Here is a 20,537-nt window from a genome sequence, read left to right as displayed (position 1 = left end):
AGAACTATAGAGGACTTAGAACAAAAATCTATTTTAAGAAATTAAAAGAATTAATAAATGACGTAATCAACAGTTGCAATATTTGTAAACAATCTAAATATGATAGACGACCAATTAAAGAAAAATTTCATTTAACAGAAACTCCAAAAGACATTAATCAGATAGTTCATTTAGACATTTATTGTATTAACAAAACAAAATACTTAACTTCCATTGACAAATTTAGTAAGCTAACTACAGCTACATACGTTCCAAATGTTTCTCATGAAACTCTAGAAGAAACAATTCTGCAATATTTAGCTACAAATGGTAAACCAAAAAGATTCGTAATGGATAATGAATTTAATTTTCCAAGAATTATAAAATTATTAGAAGACCTTGACATAGAAGTACATTTTACTAAACCGAACAGTCATACAGGGAATTCAGACATTGAAGTCTTTCATAGAACATTAGCAGAAAAAATTAGAGCACTCCTTAATGGAAAAATTAACCCTAGTATACATGAAATTCGAGTAGCTGTTCACAAAGCTAATCTCTTTTATAACACTTCGATACATTCAACTACAAAGCAAAAACCATATGAAATACAAAAAGGCAATGTAGATAAAAATAAACTTTATGATCTAATGATCAAAAACAAAGAAAAAATAATCGATAAATTAAATACCAATAGAGAGGAATATAGTGAAAATAGAACGGAAGGATTTGTTAAAAATTCTAGAACAGATCGTCATAAAACAGCACCAAGATACAAATACAATAAACTTGAAGATCAACACACGAAGAATATCCAAAAGGAAAGAAAGAGTAAGCAAATAAATCAAGACAATTTAATCAAAGCGAGCCAAACGAATAGAAAAACCCAGAGAAGAGTTTTAGTTAAAGCACAGATCCAGAAAGAAGAGGACGTAATATAACAAGATGAAAAGTTTAATAATTTTCGTGGCTATATTTAATATAGTAAGCACTAAATCATTAATTGCCGAAGAAATAACAAACAATAACGGTTACGCGATAGTTAAATATGATGAAGTGAATATCGTCAACAAATATAATTCAGTTTTACATATAATAAATTTAACGGAAATAAATGTGTTATTGATCAAAACAACTAAACAATGGTTGGAACAAAAGAATTTTATAGTGAAGTCACCAGAAGACATTGTTAAGACAATATATATAGACAATGAACTAGATTTAATTCAAGAAGAATTAAAAAGCATTAAAGGTCATAAACCCCATACACGAAAGACAAGAAGTCTTATAAACATAGGAGGAAGAGTCCTAAACTTTTTATTCGGGACTATGGATGACGAGGATAAAATAGAAATAGAAAACAGATTGAAAACATTAACTTCAGATAATCTTAAACTAATAATGAACACGAATAAACAGGTAGATATTAATAACCAACTCCAACAAGAAATAGAAATAGTTAAAAAATTGATTGATACAAAAATAAAAAATAATTCTGGTTTTGTAAAAGAGTTTAAAGTATTGGAAAAAAGAATTATAATTCTAGAATATATAAGAACAGTTGATAAGTTAAAGGCAATTATAGAGAAAATACAAAATATTATACTGGCAAGTAGATTGCAAATAATGACGGAAAGCATATTAACGGCAAAAGAAATAGATTATTATGATATTGATTTATTCAAACTTAAAAATATTAAATTATCAATAAGCGAATACGATAACGATCTTTTAATATTCGTAATCCAAATACCTGATAAGATTTATAATTTTGATAAATATTTTATAACTTCCATACCCAATGAGGAAAATATGGAATTAAATATAGAAGATGAAACCATTGTTAAAATAAATGAAACCTTTTATAAATATTGTGAAAATACAGAATTAAAACATTTAAAACCTTATGTTAATTGTATTAATAAAAACAATTGTTTGAAAAGAAAAAATAAAAAAATAAATATTGTAAAGGAACTTAAAAAAGGTACATTAATTGTTAAAAATAGCGATCTTAAAATTAAAAACTATTGCGATGAAAGAAAAATAATTCAAATAAAAAGAAATGTGTTAATTAATTTTGAAAACTGTAATATTAAAATGGGTGACACAGAATATGTAAACAAAAATCCAATTGTAAAGCAACCAATAAATATATATATGGAAGATACGTTCAATTTTACTGAATTTGATTTAAAAACTGAAGATTATAATTTGACAAGAATTGAAAATATTAAAAAAATAGTAGAAAAAGTTTCAGATCAATCACATATTCATTTTGGTGTAAATGGATTTGTAATTCTCATAATTTTTGCTATACTTATAATTTTTTATAAAAAATTGTTTCAGGAGAAACAAAAGTCAAAGGGGGGAGGAGTTATAGAATTACTTCCCAATATAAACAATAATAAAAACATACCAAGCATATTTGCTTGAGTACAATAAATTATAAGAATAAGTATCTCCATTAAATTAATATAAACAAAGATTTTTTAACGATCGCATTTCTCAATCATAAATTAATATAAACAAAGATTTTTAACGATCGCATTTCTCAATCATAAAAATGAATCACTCTAAGAAATTGTCAATGATTCAAATTCTAAACAAAACATTATATTATGTATCTTTACTGTGGCAATGTATTCATGTAGCATTGCTGCACAGTTAAATAAAGTATAAAAGGGGCTTGCATAACAAGTCACGAATAGATTATAGTTCGAACATTCTAATATAGCGGATGATTTCCCCCCACCAGTGGTAAGGGATCTGAAGCTTGTGAATAAAATATTAAAAATAAAATTGTGTTTTATTTTGATTCATTATTTTTTTTAAAAATTGATCCCGGAGGACCAAAAACAAAATTCGCGCGCTTTTTAACATTTTCCAAACCCTTTTTTAATTTTTTGCAGAATTTTGAAAAACAGAATTTTGAAAAGCAGAATTTTGAAAAACAGAATTTTGAAAAACAGAATTTTGAAAAGCAGAATTTTGAAAGCAGAATTTTGTAAAGCAGAATTTTGAAAGCAGAATTTTGACAAAAGAATTTTGACCCCGGCAGAATTTTGACCCCAACCCGAAAAAAAGCAGAATTTTGAAAAACAGAATTTTCGCTGAAAAAGCAGAATTTTGAAGCCAGAATTTTGACCCGATCCCGTTTTTTTCACATTGTTTAGAATACAATAAAGCTTATTAAGAATATTATGATGTGAAGAAAAAGATACAAAAGATAATAACAGTAAGCCCTGATTTTTCAATCGTCAGTTAGACTATCAGAGGAATAAATGTCAATATAAAAAAAAAAACTTTTATTCCTAGGAATAACCTCTAACTGAGGTTTATCTGACTATTGAAAAATTGGCCATAAATCTATTTGGCAAGATGTTTATTAATATTTCTTTTTCTTATAGAATTGCCTACTTAGAGCATTAAAATCGATTGTAAACCTGGTGTATTATTACGTCCTAAATTTCGCAAACCCGTCCAACCATTAAAAATGGACGCAACAACAGCTACACCCGCAACAACAGCAGCGGCAGCCGCCAAACGTTTACAAATCGAGAAAGCCCAGAACTTCATGCGTCAATATCGGGATCCGGAATCAAGGGAACTGAAGAAGCTCTCTGCCAACCAATTTATGGATGTCTGGAGTCACTACGATAAAGATGGTGCGTAATTTCTCTTTACTATTTGCAAGTCCTTAAATTTCGTTTAACGTGTAATGCAGTGTTGGCGGGTTGTATGATTAATTTTCGGACTGAAAAAAAAAAAAACAAAACCCAGTCAGAATGCAAATCTTTGTTTTTAGGAGAGCTTGGTATTTTTAGATTTTTTACACACATCCGTTTAAAAAGGAAGTTTAGTATAGTTATGTACCTATATGTAGTTATGTTTTACAAATACTCATGGAAAGATTGAATTATAAGATCTTCAGTCACGCTAGCCTTTTTGAGATAACTTTAAGCCGAATCCAGGTATTTTTTCGAAGAAAAGTAAAGATTCTTCAAAATAAAACATTTTTGTTGGCAAGATCTTATAAGTGCAAATGGCTCAATCATTATATCAACCTTGGGTGATATGCATAAAAAGAAGTAAAACTTGAAAAATCTTCAACTGTGTCAAAAATTTGTATCCAGATTTTGTGCATGCCATAAATAGTTTATACTTTTTTAAATCTGTATAACAAGTATATAATACTATTTTTATGCATGTCCCCCATTAGCTCAACAAGTGAAAGGTGATAAAAATGATAATTTTTGTTGGCCTTACATTGTAGTTGCGATAAAGGTAGTTATGTTTATCAAGTTATGCATTCGTAAGAATGAAAAAAAGGTGAGAGAGCCGTGAACTTACGAAAAAGGTGGGTCGAACAAGTCCGTCAGTCTGTTAAATAGTCTGTCAGCTCGTAGACATGGTTTAAGCAGAAATTCAAAATTCTAAATAGGGCCATTGTAAAAAATGCGCGGTATTCATGAGTCTACCTTAAATTTAAACATTATGTACCTTAGACTGGGCCAAAAAAAAAAAATATTTTTTTTTTTGAAATTAATATCGAAAATCTTGTTCAGGACGATGAAAAAAAAATTTGGTGAAAATTTGAGCCGTTAAAAAAAATTTTAAGAGGTCTATCATCGGTGTTTTTTATTTTTATACATGATATGACGTTTTACAACAGAACTGCTAGACGATCAAAGTAAAAAAAATTTCTGTTCATTTTTTCTTATATAAAATTAAATTTCCTACAAAAAAGATCTTATTGAAAATTTTCGTCAGACGAGCCGTATTCGAGTAATTAAGCTTTTTAAATCGAAGTGTTTTTTCAATTTGACTGTTTCACTTTGGAATTTTGTGATGAGCAAATAAGTGAATAAAAAAATAAAATCACGACAGATTCTTATAGGAAATTTAATTCTCTACAAAAAAGGTCTTGTAGTAATTTTCCCTAAATTGAAATCTAAAAAAGTTATTCACGATTTAAATCGAGAAAAAAATTAAAAAATCAATTTTCAATTTAAAAATTTTCTAATTCACTGAAAATTCAATATTTTCATATTAGCAAGATGTTTTCTTGTAGGGAATTAAACGTTCTATAAAAAGTTCCTTGGCAGCAAATTAATTGCTTTAACCGTTTAGAAGATAATCGTATTCAAATCGCAAATGCAAACTTGTCATAAGAAAACTATTGAAATCAGTGGGCATTGGTTTTGATACGAATATCTTCTTAACGGTTAAAGCAATTAATTTGCTGCCAAGGAACTTTTTATAGAACGTTTAATTCCCTACAAGAAAACATCTTGTTAATTTGAAAATATTGAATTTTCAGTGAATAAGAAAATTTTGAAATTGAAAATTGATTTTTTAATTTTTTTCTCGATTTAAATCGTGAATAACTTCTTCAAAACTCAATTTAGGGAAAATTACTACAAGACCTTTTTTGTGGAGAATTAAATTTCCTATAAGAATCTGTCGTGGTTTTATTTTTTTATTCACTTATTTGCTCATCACAAAATTCCAAAGTGAAACAGTCAAATTGAAAAAACACTTCGATTTAAAAAGCTTAATTACTCGAATACGGCTCGTCTGACGAAAATTTTCAATAAGATCTTTTTTGTAGGAAATTTAATTTTATATAAGAAAAAATTAACAGAATTTTTTTTTACTTTGATCGTCTAGCAGTTCTGTTGTAAAACATCATATCATGTATAAAAATAAAAAACACCGATGATAGACCTCTTAAAATTTTTTTTAACGGCTCAAATTTTCACCAAATTTTTTTTTCATCGTCCTGAACAAGATTTTCGATATTAATTTCAAAAAAAAAAATATTTTTTTTTTTGGCCCAGTCTAATGTACCTATATACATAATATGTATATATTGAAGCAATTCATGAACCCATACTGTGCCGCATTTCCTTTTTTAATAAAAGTAAACCAATGCTCGGAGGATGAAATCTATCTGTCAATATTGCATTCGTATCATTTACATATATTGATTCCTCTTTCAAAGCCAACTTGTAACCTAAACTATGTTTTTTTTTCAGGAAATGGTTACATCGAGGGAACCGAATTGGATGGGTTCTTAAGAGAGTTTGTGTCAAGTGCAAATGCAACGGATGTTAGTCCGGAAGTGAGTATGAATAAATTCTCCTTAAAAGGGTTTTGCGGTAAAGCGTCAGTTTTCAGTTACATATATTCCTCACGTTAGTTTTTTTCCTACATTTTTATCCTTTCATATTTGAAATTCTATGAAATTGATTTTTGCATATTTCATGATTTATAGAGATTATTTCGTTTATGTTTGTTTGGAAAAAGGGTATGCATTTCAAAAATGATTCGAAGTCAAATTGAATAATCAGTTTTAAGAATGAATTAAATCGAATTTTTTTTCGAAAAAAAAAACAAAAAAAAAAATTATTTTCGTTTCGATGATACTGGGGTTGAAAATTGCATAAGACTAGAGAACGGAATAGGGATTTATTCCTTTTTGCTTACATAATAATGAGCACAACAAATATTTTTGCTAATCTAATTCATCTATCCAATTATCCATATAACTTCAATTTTCAAATACATCTTATTTTTTTTTTAGGCTGTAACTGATACAATGCTAGCTGAATTAAAATCGTGTTTCATGGAAGCATACGATGACAACCAGGATGGCAAAATTGATATCAGAGAGGTAATATCAACTAGAAATACATTTTAGAATTTTTATTTAAGATTCTATTTTGAGCAATAAAAGTGAAAAGATGTAATAAATTCAAATTTGCATGTTAAATTTTTCAAAACTAAGAAGTCGAACGGCTTAATAACCTGTTTTCACTAGAGCCCAAATGAGATAATTTCGCAAATTGTCTCATTTCTAATGGCAAATCGTATAGAAAAAAATTTAATTTGAAATTTGAACTGACCTAATATGTGAAACTATCACATTTGTGAAAACAGGCTATAAATCACCTTATCCTTTTTTTGCAGCTCGCACAATTGCTTCCAATGGAGGAGAATTTTTTATTGCTCTTCCGGTTTGATAATCCATTAGAATCAAGTGTGGAATTTATGAAGGTTCGTATGTGAATATTGTCCATTAATTAAGGCATTGTAAAATATTAAGAACAAAACTTTTTAAATTCGCAAAGGTGAATTTGATGAAAGCATTTTCTTGCACAAGACAAAAGGTGATATCTTATATGCATAAAAAATAGTAATAGTAAATGCTTTTACTTGAAAAATTGTAAAGTATGAACTTTTTTATTCACATTTTGTGCATATCAAACCTAGTTTATACTTATTAATTTCTTATGCACACGGGTCAAAGTCAGTAATAATTCGACTATTTCCTTAGAGTTGTGTTGCTTAAACATTCGTACATAGATAAAGATAAGCACATAATCTTTACTTGTTTTCATAGATTTGGCGTGAGTATGACACAGATAACAGTGGGTACATTGAAGCTGATGAGCTGAAAAATTTTCTTCGAGATTTGCTCAAAGAGGCAAAAAAAATCAATGACGTATCCGAGGACAAATTAATTGAGTACACTGACACAATGGTGAGTATAAGTTTGTAAGTAGAGTAGGTACACTGTTAAAAATATAGGGGGTGTTTTTAACGAAAACTTGGGTTATGTAGCAACTTCAAGAAATAATACTTTGAGTGTATTACATTTCTAAATCCAATTCGAGATTTGAAAAAAATTACTTTCTGTTAAATATTAAGTTTTAGTTTATTATAATGACATTTTTTCTTGATTTTATAAGGTATTTTCTTATTCACTTCTTTGATATGAAACAAATCATTACTGAATGTGATTATTCATCATAAATATAATACATAATATGATTTTATTGTATTATTTGTTTCGCAAACTATGTGAAGTAAAATCTTATTGGCGACAAGTTTTGTCAGTAATTCATACATTTTAGTTTTAAGAAAGCATAGGGATTTGCTCCTATTAATTCATACATTTTACTCTAAAATCAGAAAAAATGTTACTAAATGTTTTTTTTTTGAACAAAATACTTTTATAGGTTACTTTTTCAGGTTACCCTGAAACTATGTACAAGAAATTTAATTTCTCTCTTAAAATGGCTAGTTTAGAAGCGTGATTTGTTAAGCCCAGGTTAACCCAACTTTTATTTTCGCTATCATACCCTTAGTTTAAAAACTATAGAAGCATTATTTTTTATTCACCTCACAAAAAAAATAGTACGTATACACCACAGTGACCCTTTAATATACAGGGTGATTCATGAGCAATTAGCCAAAAAGCTAGAGCGTGTAGGTTGGGTCGAGACAAGAAAAAAATCGTAAGAGAGGGGGGTCTATTTCCCTTGGGTTAGCAGGGAGGGGCAATTTAAGAAAAAATTGACTTATTTTGGAAAAAAAATTATTAAAAATCAACGGTTACACCTACAACAACGTGTTATACTTTTTTGTAAAGCCAAAAACCTAGTCTTTTACAAAAATTTTAAATAAAGCCATTTTATGGGGAAACCGACGAAGTTACGAATACCAGAGTTACGGGCGACAGAGTTACGAGCGTCAAAGTTACGCGAAACCGAAGTTACGAAAAACTAGAGTTACGAATTCTAAAGTTATGTTAAGCTATGACATATGATTTTTGGGTTGGCAACAATTGCGAGGAACGACATGGAATTGTGGAAATACAAACAAGAGATTAACATTTTTCTCATTGGTCAGAACTAAATGAGTAAAGCGAAAATGGGTGTTATTTAATCTTGTAAAATTTTGATTGGATAGGTATAGATATACATATATGGTTTTGTTTTTGTGAGAAGATCGCAAAAACGTTGAAATAAAAAAAAAAACATGAGTATACTTATGTAAGTTTGGAGGACATAATTGAATTTAACTTCTTATTTGTCCAACTAATATTGCAAATACGTATTTTTTTTCTATTAATTAATATAATTATTCATAGCGTATTTTGTATTACCCACTTTGTTATTATTTATATTAGGCGTGTTTTTTTTCTACAACTCAGTAGCTACCCATTTTTTTATTTTATTCGAAAAACAATAAAAACAAATACTTACTTGTGTAATTTTTATTATTGTTTTGCGAATAAAATGAAAAATGAGTAGCTACTGAGTATTAGAAAAAACACGCCCATTAAAATAATAACCAAACCACCCCTTTTTTTTACAGACGTTATTTTGGTGTGGTGAACTGTTGTTGCAATTGTTGCCAACCCAAAAATCACATGTCATAGCCTAACTTAATTTAGAATTCGTAACTCTAGTTTTTCGTAACTTCGGTTTCTCGTAACTTTGACTGCCGTAACTCTGTCGCGCGTAACTCTGTTATTCGTAACTCCGTTACCATTTCCATTTTATGGCACAGTTTTTGAAATAAAAATTTAGGAAATAAAAAATTTTGAAAAAAAAAATAGGAAAAAAATTCAAACTAATTTTTTTAAAAATTTTATGTAATTAAGGACTGATCTAGTTTTTGAAATACGATGCTCTTATTTGTTTTTAAACGAAAGCAGAAAACCGAATCCAAAAATATTTTGTCATTTTCGAGAAATTAAAAAAAATCAAAACTACTTTGTTCTATTATTAGACTATTGAATAGACCCTTTTGAATTGAAAAAAATCGTTTGAGTTTTTATTGCTGATTATGATTGCTTGGCTTAGTAAAATACTCCAGCCAAAAGTGCTACTTAATCCATTTGTGCATTTCTAAGAAAACGGCAAAACTGGTCGGTTTTCAGTTTTTGATTTTTTGACGTTCCGGCTTCCTACACGAAATGCCCTTCGATTTAGTAAAAAAAATAAAATCCTCGATTTTGTAACTTTTTTTTTCATTGATTTTAGGTTAAAATTTTAGTCTAAACTAATTTTTAATTTTTAACTTGTTAGAAAATTTAATTTTCTATGAAAAGTGTCTTTGAACCATTTCAAAGTTAGGCTTGGGTTTCGAGTTAAATAAAAAAAAAACTGAAAACCGACCAGTGTTGCCGTTTACTCAGAAATGCACAAATAGATTTAGAATCACTTTTGGCTGGAGTATTCGCTTATGCCAAGGAATCATATTCAGCAATAAAAACCCTTGAACGAATTTGTTCTATTTTTGCTCTGGAGCTCCGGTCTTTAAATAGACTTTATTATGTATTTTTTGTTTTTACGTGGCTGGGCTTGTTGATAAATTAATTTTTGAAACATAAACCATTCGTCTATAATTTTTTAAACATTCAGGCTTAAATGAGAATACAAAAAAGTGACACATTAGGTATTTGATTAACCCTGAATTGATCAACTTTTTTCATTGATAACAGCTGAAAACCATTGAATAATTACAAATAGAAGTGACACCGCAGATTACTCATGCGACCACAACGTACCGGAAGATAGATTAATTACATGTTTGCGCCTCAACTTTCATGTATTTTCGAGTTGAGTCTTAACTAATAATTTTTTTTAAACCTTCATAAAAAAATTAATAATTATTATTAGACATTTCAAAGAGCTTATATTGATATAAGTTTTCGTACATTGAAAAGCCATATTAGTCTAGAGAACAAGGACGATGCCTTTTACTTCTACTGGCCTAGGTTCGAATACCGGTAAAAATTGAAATTTGTTTTTTTTTTTATTTTTGCGGAGATTTTTTTTTTTGATAAATTTAATTAATTTTTATTCTAGTAATGTAAAAAAAAAAAAACAATCTCAATTTCCCGTCAGATTCGAACCTAGGCAGGTAAACTTACCAGACATTCACCTTATCCTCTAGGCTATCTCCACTTTTTGAAATAGGTAAACTTTTATCTATATGTATAATTGGTTTAGGATTTGATTTTGGGTTGCTAGATTTGCTTTTGGATTGTTGGATTTGCTTTTTTAATTCAACGCACGATACTAGCGCCGACAATTTTACAGCGGAAGTTTCCCTGGGTGTCCACTTCTATTTGTAATTATTCAATGCTGAAAACTTACCTGAGAAATTTTCTTACTATGTCTGGGATGCCCAGACATAGGTTTGGAATACATTAGATCAAGCTAGACTTCTAAGTCAAATTAATAACATTTGAAGCGCAATGTCCAACTAAGGGTGGGCTTCCGAAAAAAAATATTGGGCTATCCTGGACTAACCTTGGGCAATTGAACCAGGCAGGTTAAAAAAAAATAAACATTTGGGGATGCCAACTTAACATAACCAGTTAAACCTTAGTTAAAGCTTATGCTTTAACTATTTATTTTCATAGTTTATTTTAAACTTTTTATTTTTATTATTCTTCTGATAGTTTAATGCCGGTCGTACCCTTAACGCATTCAAAGCGAATTTATCAAATTTATTATAAAAGGACGATGTCATTATGTGTATTCTTTTTAATCAATTCACTCTACATTCTATTTAAAGTTGCCATTAAAAATGAAAAATCTGTAAAATCGCATACAAATTTTAAAGTGAGGGAAAGAAAACATTTTGGAAATATTTATGTTTCTACATAAATCTACATGAACAATAAGCAGTGGATAATACTTATTTGCTTTATAATTCCAGCTACAGGTATTTGATGCCAATAAGGATGGACGGCTTCAACTTTCTGAAATGGCGAAGTAAGTTAACCAATTCCTTTGAACTTAAAAAAAAGATATCATTTATGCACCTACCTACCTACATTAAATTATTTATTTATACATACAGGGTGTCCCAAAAGTTAACGTCGAAACGAAAACGGTAGATAGGGTAGGTGGTGACAGTTATCAGAAAAATAATAAAAAAAATCGCAGCCATATATTTTGGGAGTTATGGGCATTTGAAAAAAAGTCGAAAAAATGGTCACCCTGTGACGTGACTACAAATCTTAAGTTTTCTCATTTTTTTCTTTTGTTACGGAACCTTGAATAACCCTGCTATCAAATGCATTCAAAAATTTTAACTCAGCTACATCAGTTTTAAAGAAAATATTACTTTTTTACCCAACTTAGTACTAAAAAAATTTACATGACTCTAATTCAATGAGCCGTAGTGTAAAAAAAATGAACTACGATGTTTCGGCAAGTTGCCTTAAAAGTTGGTGTGTTCAATTCTCTTTTCAAAATGGTACAACATTGTTGGGAATATTCCATAAATAACCGAGATAATTTTTTTTTCTTAAGAAATCCGACTTTTTTATGAGGTAATATTTTCATATTATTCAAGTTTTGTACCTTTTCAGAACGTTTCAGAATAAAAAAAAATCATGTGTGCAATTCACACGTGGTAGAAGTGAAACCTTAAAAATCATTTTTCTTGAAAAAAAAAAAAATAGAAAAAATCGACCTATTTTTATTCAATCACCTTCAAATCCATGTTTTGTATATGACAACCTATATAAATTTTATATCATCTGAAAGCTTATTATCTTAGCTAAAAATATATATGTTGATCAGGTGTATGAGACATCTACAAAAAGAGCTAGAATTTCTTAAACTCGATGAAATTTCATCCAAAAAGCAAAAAAACATTTATTTTTATGTTCTCATGCTATTAAATAAATTTTTTTGTTTGACAACCTATAAAATATTTTATACCATGTGAAAGCTTATTGTTTCACCTTGTATAATGATGATGTCTACAAGAGAAGTTAGAATTTTTTAAAGTCAACCATGTCGAATTTCCAGACTGAGATTACGGTATTTCCTACACTGGTAGCTGGTCATCGCCAACAGATCTCCACAGGTGTTTTGAGGTATTAAAGTTAAATCAAATTTGTATGTGCACTAGATCAAAAGATATAACGTGTGTTGGAAAAGAACATCTTTTTACCGTTATCTCCGAATTTTGATCATGAAATTAATTGAAATTTTGTACAATTATAATTTATTCAATTACCTATCTACAGTACAAATTTCATTCATCTATCTATTAAAACAAAAAAGTTATAACAAGTTGAAGTCGTGTCGCGTTTTCGTTTCATCTTGTTTCAAATCACTACGATACTAAAGAAGTTTTCACTTCAAAAACTTAAATAATATGGAAAAATTACCTAAAAAAAAGTCGGATTTCTTAAGAAAAAAAAATTTATCTCGGTTATTTATGAAATGTTCCCAACAATGTTATACCATTTTGAAAAGAGAATTGAACACACCAACTTTTAAGGCAACTTGCCGAAACGTCGTAGTGCATTTTTTTTACACTACGGCTCATTGAATTAGAGTCATGTAAAAATTTTTAGTACTAAGTTGGGTAAAAAAGTAATATTTTCTTTAAAACTGATGTAGCTGAGTTAAAATTTTTGAATGCATTTGATAGCAGGGTTATTCAAGGTTCCGTAACAAAAGAAAAAAATGTCAAAACTTAAGATTTGTAGTCACGGCACATGAAAAACCGTCACAGGGTGACCATTTTTTCGACTTTTTTTCAAATGCCCATAACTCCCAAAATATATGGCTGCGATTTTTTTTTATTATTTTTTTGATAACTGTCACCACCTACCCTATCTACCGTTTTCGTTTCGACGTTAACTTTTGGGACACCCTGTATATTATTTTTTAAGATTTTACCTTATTTCAATTTTTTAAACAAAAAACATTTTTCGTCCTTTTGTCTTTTTCTCCATACAAATAAAATCCACTGCAAAACAAAAAAATATAAAAAAAAACTATTAAATACAAAAAAAATCAACACACCTACTCAAAACTCGGAGAAAAAGTACAACCATCTTGTTCTGCATGATTTGCATCTAAAACGTATTTTGAAACTGTAAAGATTGCTTCCCGTTAAGGAAAACTTCCTTTGTCGCCAGGTATTCAAGGTGAGTGTTATACATAATTTAATTTAGAATTAGGTATTTATATGTATAATATATTGTATATTATTTTTATAATTTGATAATCAGATATCATCTTAAATTATTTGTTATTTATTTCCATGGTCATAATGTACATAATTTCGTTGTTCTTTTGTTTAAAATTTATTTGTCCAGACAATGTCATGCATTTGAAAACTTTTAACAGACCCGACACATATACCTACATAAATACACACGTACATAAATAGAACCCTTAGTACTGCAAAGAGAATCAAGCATTCCGGGAACTGTTAACCGGAGCTGAAATTTCTAAAATACATACATACATAAATACTTGTAAAAATTTATAAACAATGACATTGTGCAATTGTGTATAGAATTCGTGCATGCGCTGTCACAAGTCTCTTTATAAAAATAATATGATAATTACACCCTCAATCAGATAAAAGTTAATCAAGAAAAATCTTAATTGTTTTGATTTTCATCAATACAAAAAATGAGACATTTAACAAAGCTGAGAAGAACATTCTGGATTTTTTAATATAACGCTTTTATTGGCACCACTTGATACTTAAAAACTAGGTATAACTAAGAAACTTTTAACAATGTAATAAAATCTATGAAGTCAATTTTGAACCACTTCCGATTTTCATATCCGACTGAAAATTTGTACAAAAGGAAGTTGAGAAGGAAACAAAATATTTTGGCTATCCGGACTAGAAGAGGAATATTGGGGGATCAAAACAATCATAATAATCAATTTAAGCTTACTTCTAATTTTATCGTTTCGAACTTAAAATTTGCTCATATGCAAAGACAAACCTATATGTAGTTCGAATAGCAACAAAATATTATCGTGTTGCGGACATTTGAGCGGAAAGGGGTCGAAACATCCCAAATCAATTAACTATATGGATGCAAAAACTATAGTTTGCAGGTATAAACTGCCTAAGTCAATTTTCACCCAATTCAAAATTTTTAAGACTAAACTGTAAAAAATAAAATATAATACCTAGCTTAAAAAAAAAACTAAAAACACGTTTTTATCACTCACTACAATTTGTAAAGCTTCCTAGAACCTTTCATTCTTTTCGAATTTAGACCTGTAATTGATTTCTTGAAATTTTGCTACATCCATGGCGCATAAGACAAAGTACACTGCTCAGATGGCAGTGGCGAAAAGAGAAAGATACAAATAACAAGATCCTATAAAAGAGCTGGTACTAGCAAAAAAGGCAAAGACGACATTAATTGATGTATGGTATGGGTGTGTCTGTGTATGTGTATACTTTTGTCTACGATAACTTATTCTTCATTGAGGAAAGAACTGGTGAGCACCCATGTTTATTAAGACCTTCTAAAAAACAACCTGCACTATAGTGTCAAAAATTAGGGTGATATGGATCGTACTGACCTTATTTAGGAAATGCTTACAAAACCTATTTCAAAACAAGCTCCAAATACCCCCATTCGCTTGATTTTAATGCTTTGGAGCATGTGTGCTGTATTGTAGATACTATATTTGGTGCAAAAAATTAGGAATCGAGTCTTATAGGAACAGTGGTTAAGATTCAGCCCAAATTATACATCAAAGTTATGTAGTTAAATCTGGGCTTTTAAAACAGTTTGCCCTCTTCAGGTGTAGGGGGTAACCTAAACAGCAATAGTTTCTAACAAAGTAAAAGCTGTATATTTACTTTTGTGACTGACTGTAGGTATATGCTTTTAGTAATACTTTTAAATGATTGATGCCAATCGATTGAGCGTGTAAGTATTGCATTAATGATTTATTATACAATGCATTGCTTAGTGTTTTTTATAGAAATTAAATGAAAATGGAGTGATCACAAAGTGCTCGCAATGCTCGAAAGTCTACAAATTCTATAAAATAATGCAAATTAATAGACTTTCTGATACTTATGTTATATTCTTAAATGTTTCGATACATATACATAACTTATATCACATTTGTATCATACTTTACCACGCTATTATTAATACGGCATACACGAGCAGAATGATAAAAGCTGGCTAATGTTTATGTTTATTTTTCTGTTTCGTGTGACATACGTGCCTATTAACGATATTACCGTTTTTCAACAAATTGTGTTGAATCAATGATTTTTATGTTAATTTTGCAATCATATGCGATTCCATTGGTTTTGCTAGTGCTATAAAATTTCAGTATTTACGTCGTAAAAAATGGAACTAAATCAATAATAAATGGAACTAAATCAGTAATAAATATATAATAATAATAACAAAAGAAAAAGAAAAAAGAAAAACATTATTATTATTAGTTATCCCATGAATTTTCTCGTGTATGACTTATTTGTCGGGATCTAGTCGAGTAGAACTGTCTCCAAAATTTTTGGTATCTATATCAGTAAAATCAATGATATTTCATGTTTAAATTTTCCTTAGATAATAATGTTTAAAATCAATCAATCATTAACCTCGGAGTTCATCATAACCGTTGGTACCTATGGTTAGTTACGAAACATCTTCCAAAAGCTATCTTCTTTGTTTACCTAAGTAAAATAATATACGACCAAAAAAACTTAGCATAATTTGATTTCAAAATTATGAAAATATGTCGCAAATACGAAGATTATTATAATCACGTTGTAATAAGATTTTTGTGTCATCTTAATCTTCATTCATTTGTTATTATGACTTTAAAGAAATGGTCAAGAATCTTAAATCTAAATATCGTCTTGATGATAAATAGGTCACCCTCCTCTTCTCACAATTTTTACAAAAACAAACAACACGACATTTATTACAACAAAAATCTAAAGATATTTACATTCATGCATTAATCCGCTTTCAATTGGCCTGATATTAAATTTTATATAATAAACATAATATTATGAATACTTTATCTGTTTTGATGTCTAAGTATTTATGTACATATGTATGTATTTGTTATTTATATATATATTGCTGTGTTGAAAATTCATTTAACTTAAAGAAAAAATAATCGTTAACAGTACCACTAAAAATATTTCAGCCATTCCATTAACCATTAATTCAATTGTAAAACGATATCTTGTTAATGCTAAATTAACACAATTGTATAGTGTAAATGGAATTAAACATTGTTGAATTGCATTTTTAATGTGTTAACCTATTCGATTTGATATGAACCCCATCAAGGTTACAAACCATAATCGTATAGTTTGCCTCGTTTCAAGTGAAGATAAGAAATTGGTCGCTTGTTTTAATTTTTTCTTTTTGGCTGTCATATTCTTATCATTTAAGACCAACGAATAGAATGTTACCAAATTACTAGGTTTGCAGTTGAAACTTGTTTAAGCTTGACACCGCACCAAACTGGTTTACATCAGGATTGGTCTTTCTTATATTAGGTACACAGGTCGACAAAAATAAAAATATTTTTTGTGCTTGGGTTTAATTTGCACTTTTTGGGTTCATGGTAAACCAAAACAATAGATAATCACCCTTTCCCCTCCTAAGATTTGCTTTTGTAGTGTTGGGAGCAAAAATACAATTTTCATACCCTGTGAGCCTAACTCGAGACTTATGAGCTACAGTGCAAGAACCGTGCATTGTACAAAAAAACTTTTAAGATATAAAATGTAGATAATTTAAAGTTCTACATTTTTGCCAAAGCAATTTATTTACTTAAATTATAACAAAAAAGTTATGATGAATACAAGGGTTTTTTGCTCCGAAAAACCCTGTTTTGTTGAGTTCAAGCTGTAGTATTTTTTTATCTAACTTCAACTTTGGAAACTTTTATACTTTTCTGAAAACTGCAATACCGGGACAAGTTTTAAAAATAATAAACCACAGTCACACAATACAAATTTTTTTGTTCTTGTTGCTCTGAAATAAAAGTAAGAAATTGAGTTTTGAGTTTGCAAAAAAATGGCGTATGAAATAAAAAATATTTTTATTAGTGAAAGAATTGTAAAAAACAAAAATCAATTATGGGCAGAGGAAGCAAAATACTGTTGTAAAGTAGGGATTTTGGATGAACAAGTTACCAAATTCTGAGAGATCTTAAGTTAGCCTATCAGCACATTTAGTTTAATTCATTACATTTTAGACACCCTGTATATGCAACAAAATAATAAAACAAAAACTATGCAAAAAAATTAATTTAACTTTTCAATAAATAAAGAGTTTCAATATGAACTAGTTTGGCTACAGTTTGGATACAGTTATTTGTGTAAGCAGTTATTTTTGTATACCTAATAAAAATACCATCAGAGTGAATTACTTTTACCATAAATATTGAAAATAGAAGGTATCAAACAATGCCTCAAGCTCCCATTTGACAAAAATTCGAAAAAAAAACGAAAATTTCGGTTTAATTTTTCTTTTTTCTTCTTAAATTTCCTTTTTTTTTATTTTTCTGAATATGAAAATGAAAACAGCATTAAAATGAAGAAAACAAAACAAAAATCAGCCAAAACGGGTAAGACGTTCTCGAGTTTTTGCCAAAATAACGCACGACAATTTTTGTAAAAGACAGATTTACTTGAAAACTGGAAATTGCTCTCAAAAAAGCAATTTAAAAAAATATACATATATATATATATTTTCCAGATGAGTATCAATAAATCTATCATAATTTCATAGTCACAACCCAAGCACAAATTTCGTGTTGACCTGTGTTATCTTTGTTTATGGAATTGTGATAATCGGTGCACGGACAGAAGTTCACAGACGACATTTCCATAAAGGAGTCTTGATTCTAAAAGCTGAAACACAATCACGCTTTGCCGTCGATTTTGACAACTGCGAAAAGTTCAACTATAGGAAATCTGTGTATCCTCACACAATGACGCTTTTCTTACGTACGCTTTTTTTGACAAACGTAAGGAAACGTAAGAAAGCGAGCAAAAGTTCAACCAGACTGAACTTTTGCTCGCTTTCTGACATTTAACAGACATAGTTACAGTCACCCACATTATTATTGCGCCAAATGTGAATAAAAAAAAAAAATTATTGCAATACTATGTGTGTTTTTTAATTTCTCTATATAGTTTTTGCACAAAAAAACGACATCGAGATATTTTAAATCAAAACAATTTACGTATTAAAAACAAAAAAAAAAAATTAATGATGTTTTAGACTGAGTTTTATTGTTAAAAACAATATATTTTGATTGGTTTTGTTTTTATAACTATAGTATTAAAGAATAAACAAATTTCTATGCATTTTTTAAACATATTAATATCCTTTTTCATTTTTCCACAATTAAATCAAGATAAAGACTTGGCCCAATAATTTTGTGAGTGACTGTGTTTTTTTTTATTTGACAGCAGATTTTATGTTGCAATCAGATGTTCAAAGTCAAAGTGACAGAAGCGCGCTTTGAGGATTTCTCAACGTAACGCAACGAAACGACGCCCTAAAGCGTGATTGTGTTTCAGCTTTAATCGACTGGCCCTCAAAAAGAGGGCCAGTTCCCCCAGGTTCGAAGGCATATAAACATTTTTAAGAAATGTTAATTTGTTAACACATTTTCTTAAGAAACATATTCCTGAATAGTTTTTGAACATTAATCCTTAAAAAATGTAAATTTTTAAATTCATATTTTTTTTCAAACTTAGTCAAAGTTATTTTCGAAAACTCTCACGAAGCCAAATCTACTATATGCCATCGCATTTCGGGGGTTTTAAGTAATTTGTCGAAAACTCACACGAAGCCATTTCTATTAGGTATGTACCATCGAATTTTATGGGTTTTCAGTAATTTGTAATTTTTACTTGGTTAACATTGTTAAACAAAATTAACATTATAGGTTTTCTTCAAAGTCCTAAAAATACATATTTGTACATATAGGGCCAGTTGTACAAATATTTGATCCGTGTTCAGCAACTTTTATTTTCTGAATTCGGTGACAAAATTGATTTCTAGGTCCATATAGCTTGAAATAGCTAAATCCATCCTTGAACCAAGGTTGATCCACTGCTAATCCGCCGAAATCGGCGAGTTAAATTCCTGATCCGAGGCTGAACCACGTTTGTACAACTGGGCCCTAGTCTATCAACTTTGTATGCTCGCAAAAAAAAGTAATGTGTTCAATTGTTCATCTACAAACAAAAATCTAAGTAAACGATCCAAATTTAAACCAAATCTGAGAACTTGGTACCAGTATCTACCAGTCTTAGTATTTTTTGAATTTTTTCAATTTTTAATAAAATACTTTGCGCGATAACTTCTTCTTATTTATGTTGTTAAAATTATCTTATCTGGGTTGGTTTTCAAATTATCAAGGTTTTTAACCAAAATCAGTTTGTCGTAAACGCCAGCAAAGACAACTTTTTTTTCCATCCCATACACGTACGACAAAGTAAGGTCACGTACGACATTCCAATACTTTCTGTTTTTTTTCAGCTGTAAAGTTATGGCCCCTCCACACAAAACCATATTAAAGTGGACTTAAGATTTATCCAATTAATGTTAAAGCCTTACACATCATTTTTTAGAAGGTCACTACCCAATTTCTCGCAAATTATGGATAAAAACGTTTAAAGAAATTCATAGTTTACAATGCTTATTTTGTGGATATACGACAAAATGCATACTAATTATCTCAGTAACGGTCAACGATTGGAAAGATCTGATAACAGAAATCAAAAGAGCACATTCTAAAACCTATTACTACATATCCAGTTTAAATAAAATGCACGACTGGGGCCGCACGTACTTGCTCTTATGATAAAAGTAGCTTTTATGTCAAAGATTTAGAAAAAAATAATTTTGAATTATGGCGTTTTCGATTGGCAGTCCGGAAGCGTCCGGAATCATTCTGAAAAAATTT

At 29.2% G+C, this 20,537-nt stretch overlaps 1 protein-coding gene across 8 annotated transcripts in view; it reads left to right on the top strand.

The window, feature by feature from the left end:
• The window catches only part of LOC129920260 (calbindin-32), a 65,474-nt gene that overhangs the window by 25,544 nt on the left and 19,393 nt on the right, over positions 1 to 20,537 (top strand). For all 8 annotated transcript variants that reach the window (XM_056001548.1, XM_056001553.1, XM_056001552.1 and 5 more), the window contains exons 2-8: positions 3,387 to 3,644; positions 6,018 to 6,103; positions 6,566 to 6,655; positions 6,952 to 7,038; positions 7,385 to 7,525; positions 11,503 to 11,558; positions 13,693 to 13,738. In XM_056001548.1, the coding sequence (XP_055857523.1) occupies positions 3,473 to 3,644; positions 6,018 to 6,103; positions 6,566 to 6,655; positions 6,952 to 7,038; positions 7,385 to 7,525; positions 11,503 to 11,558; positions 13,693 to 13,738 (678 nt within the window). In that variant the 5' untranslated portion in view covers positions 3,387 to 3,472. The remainder of the gene's footprint in view (positions 1 to 3,386; positions 3,645 to 6,017; positions 6,104 to 6,565; positions 6,656 to 6,951; positions 7,039 to 7,384; positions 7,526 to 11,502; positions 11,559 to 13,692; positions 13,739 to 20,537) is intronic.

This window comes from Episyrphus balteatus, chromosome 4, assembly GCF_945859705.1.
Source record: "Episyrphus balteatus chromosome 4, idEpiBalt1.1, whole genome shotgun sequence".
NCBI classification, from domain to species: Eukaryota; Metazoa; Arthropoda; class Insecta; order Diptera; family Syrphidae; genus Episyrphus; species Episyrphus balteatus.
The sequence above is the reverse complement of the archived record's forward strand: the minus strand, read 5'-3'. Positions and strand labels throughout refer to the sequence as shown.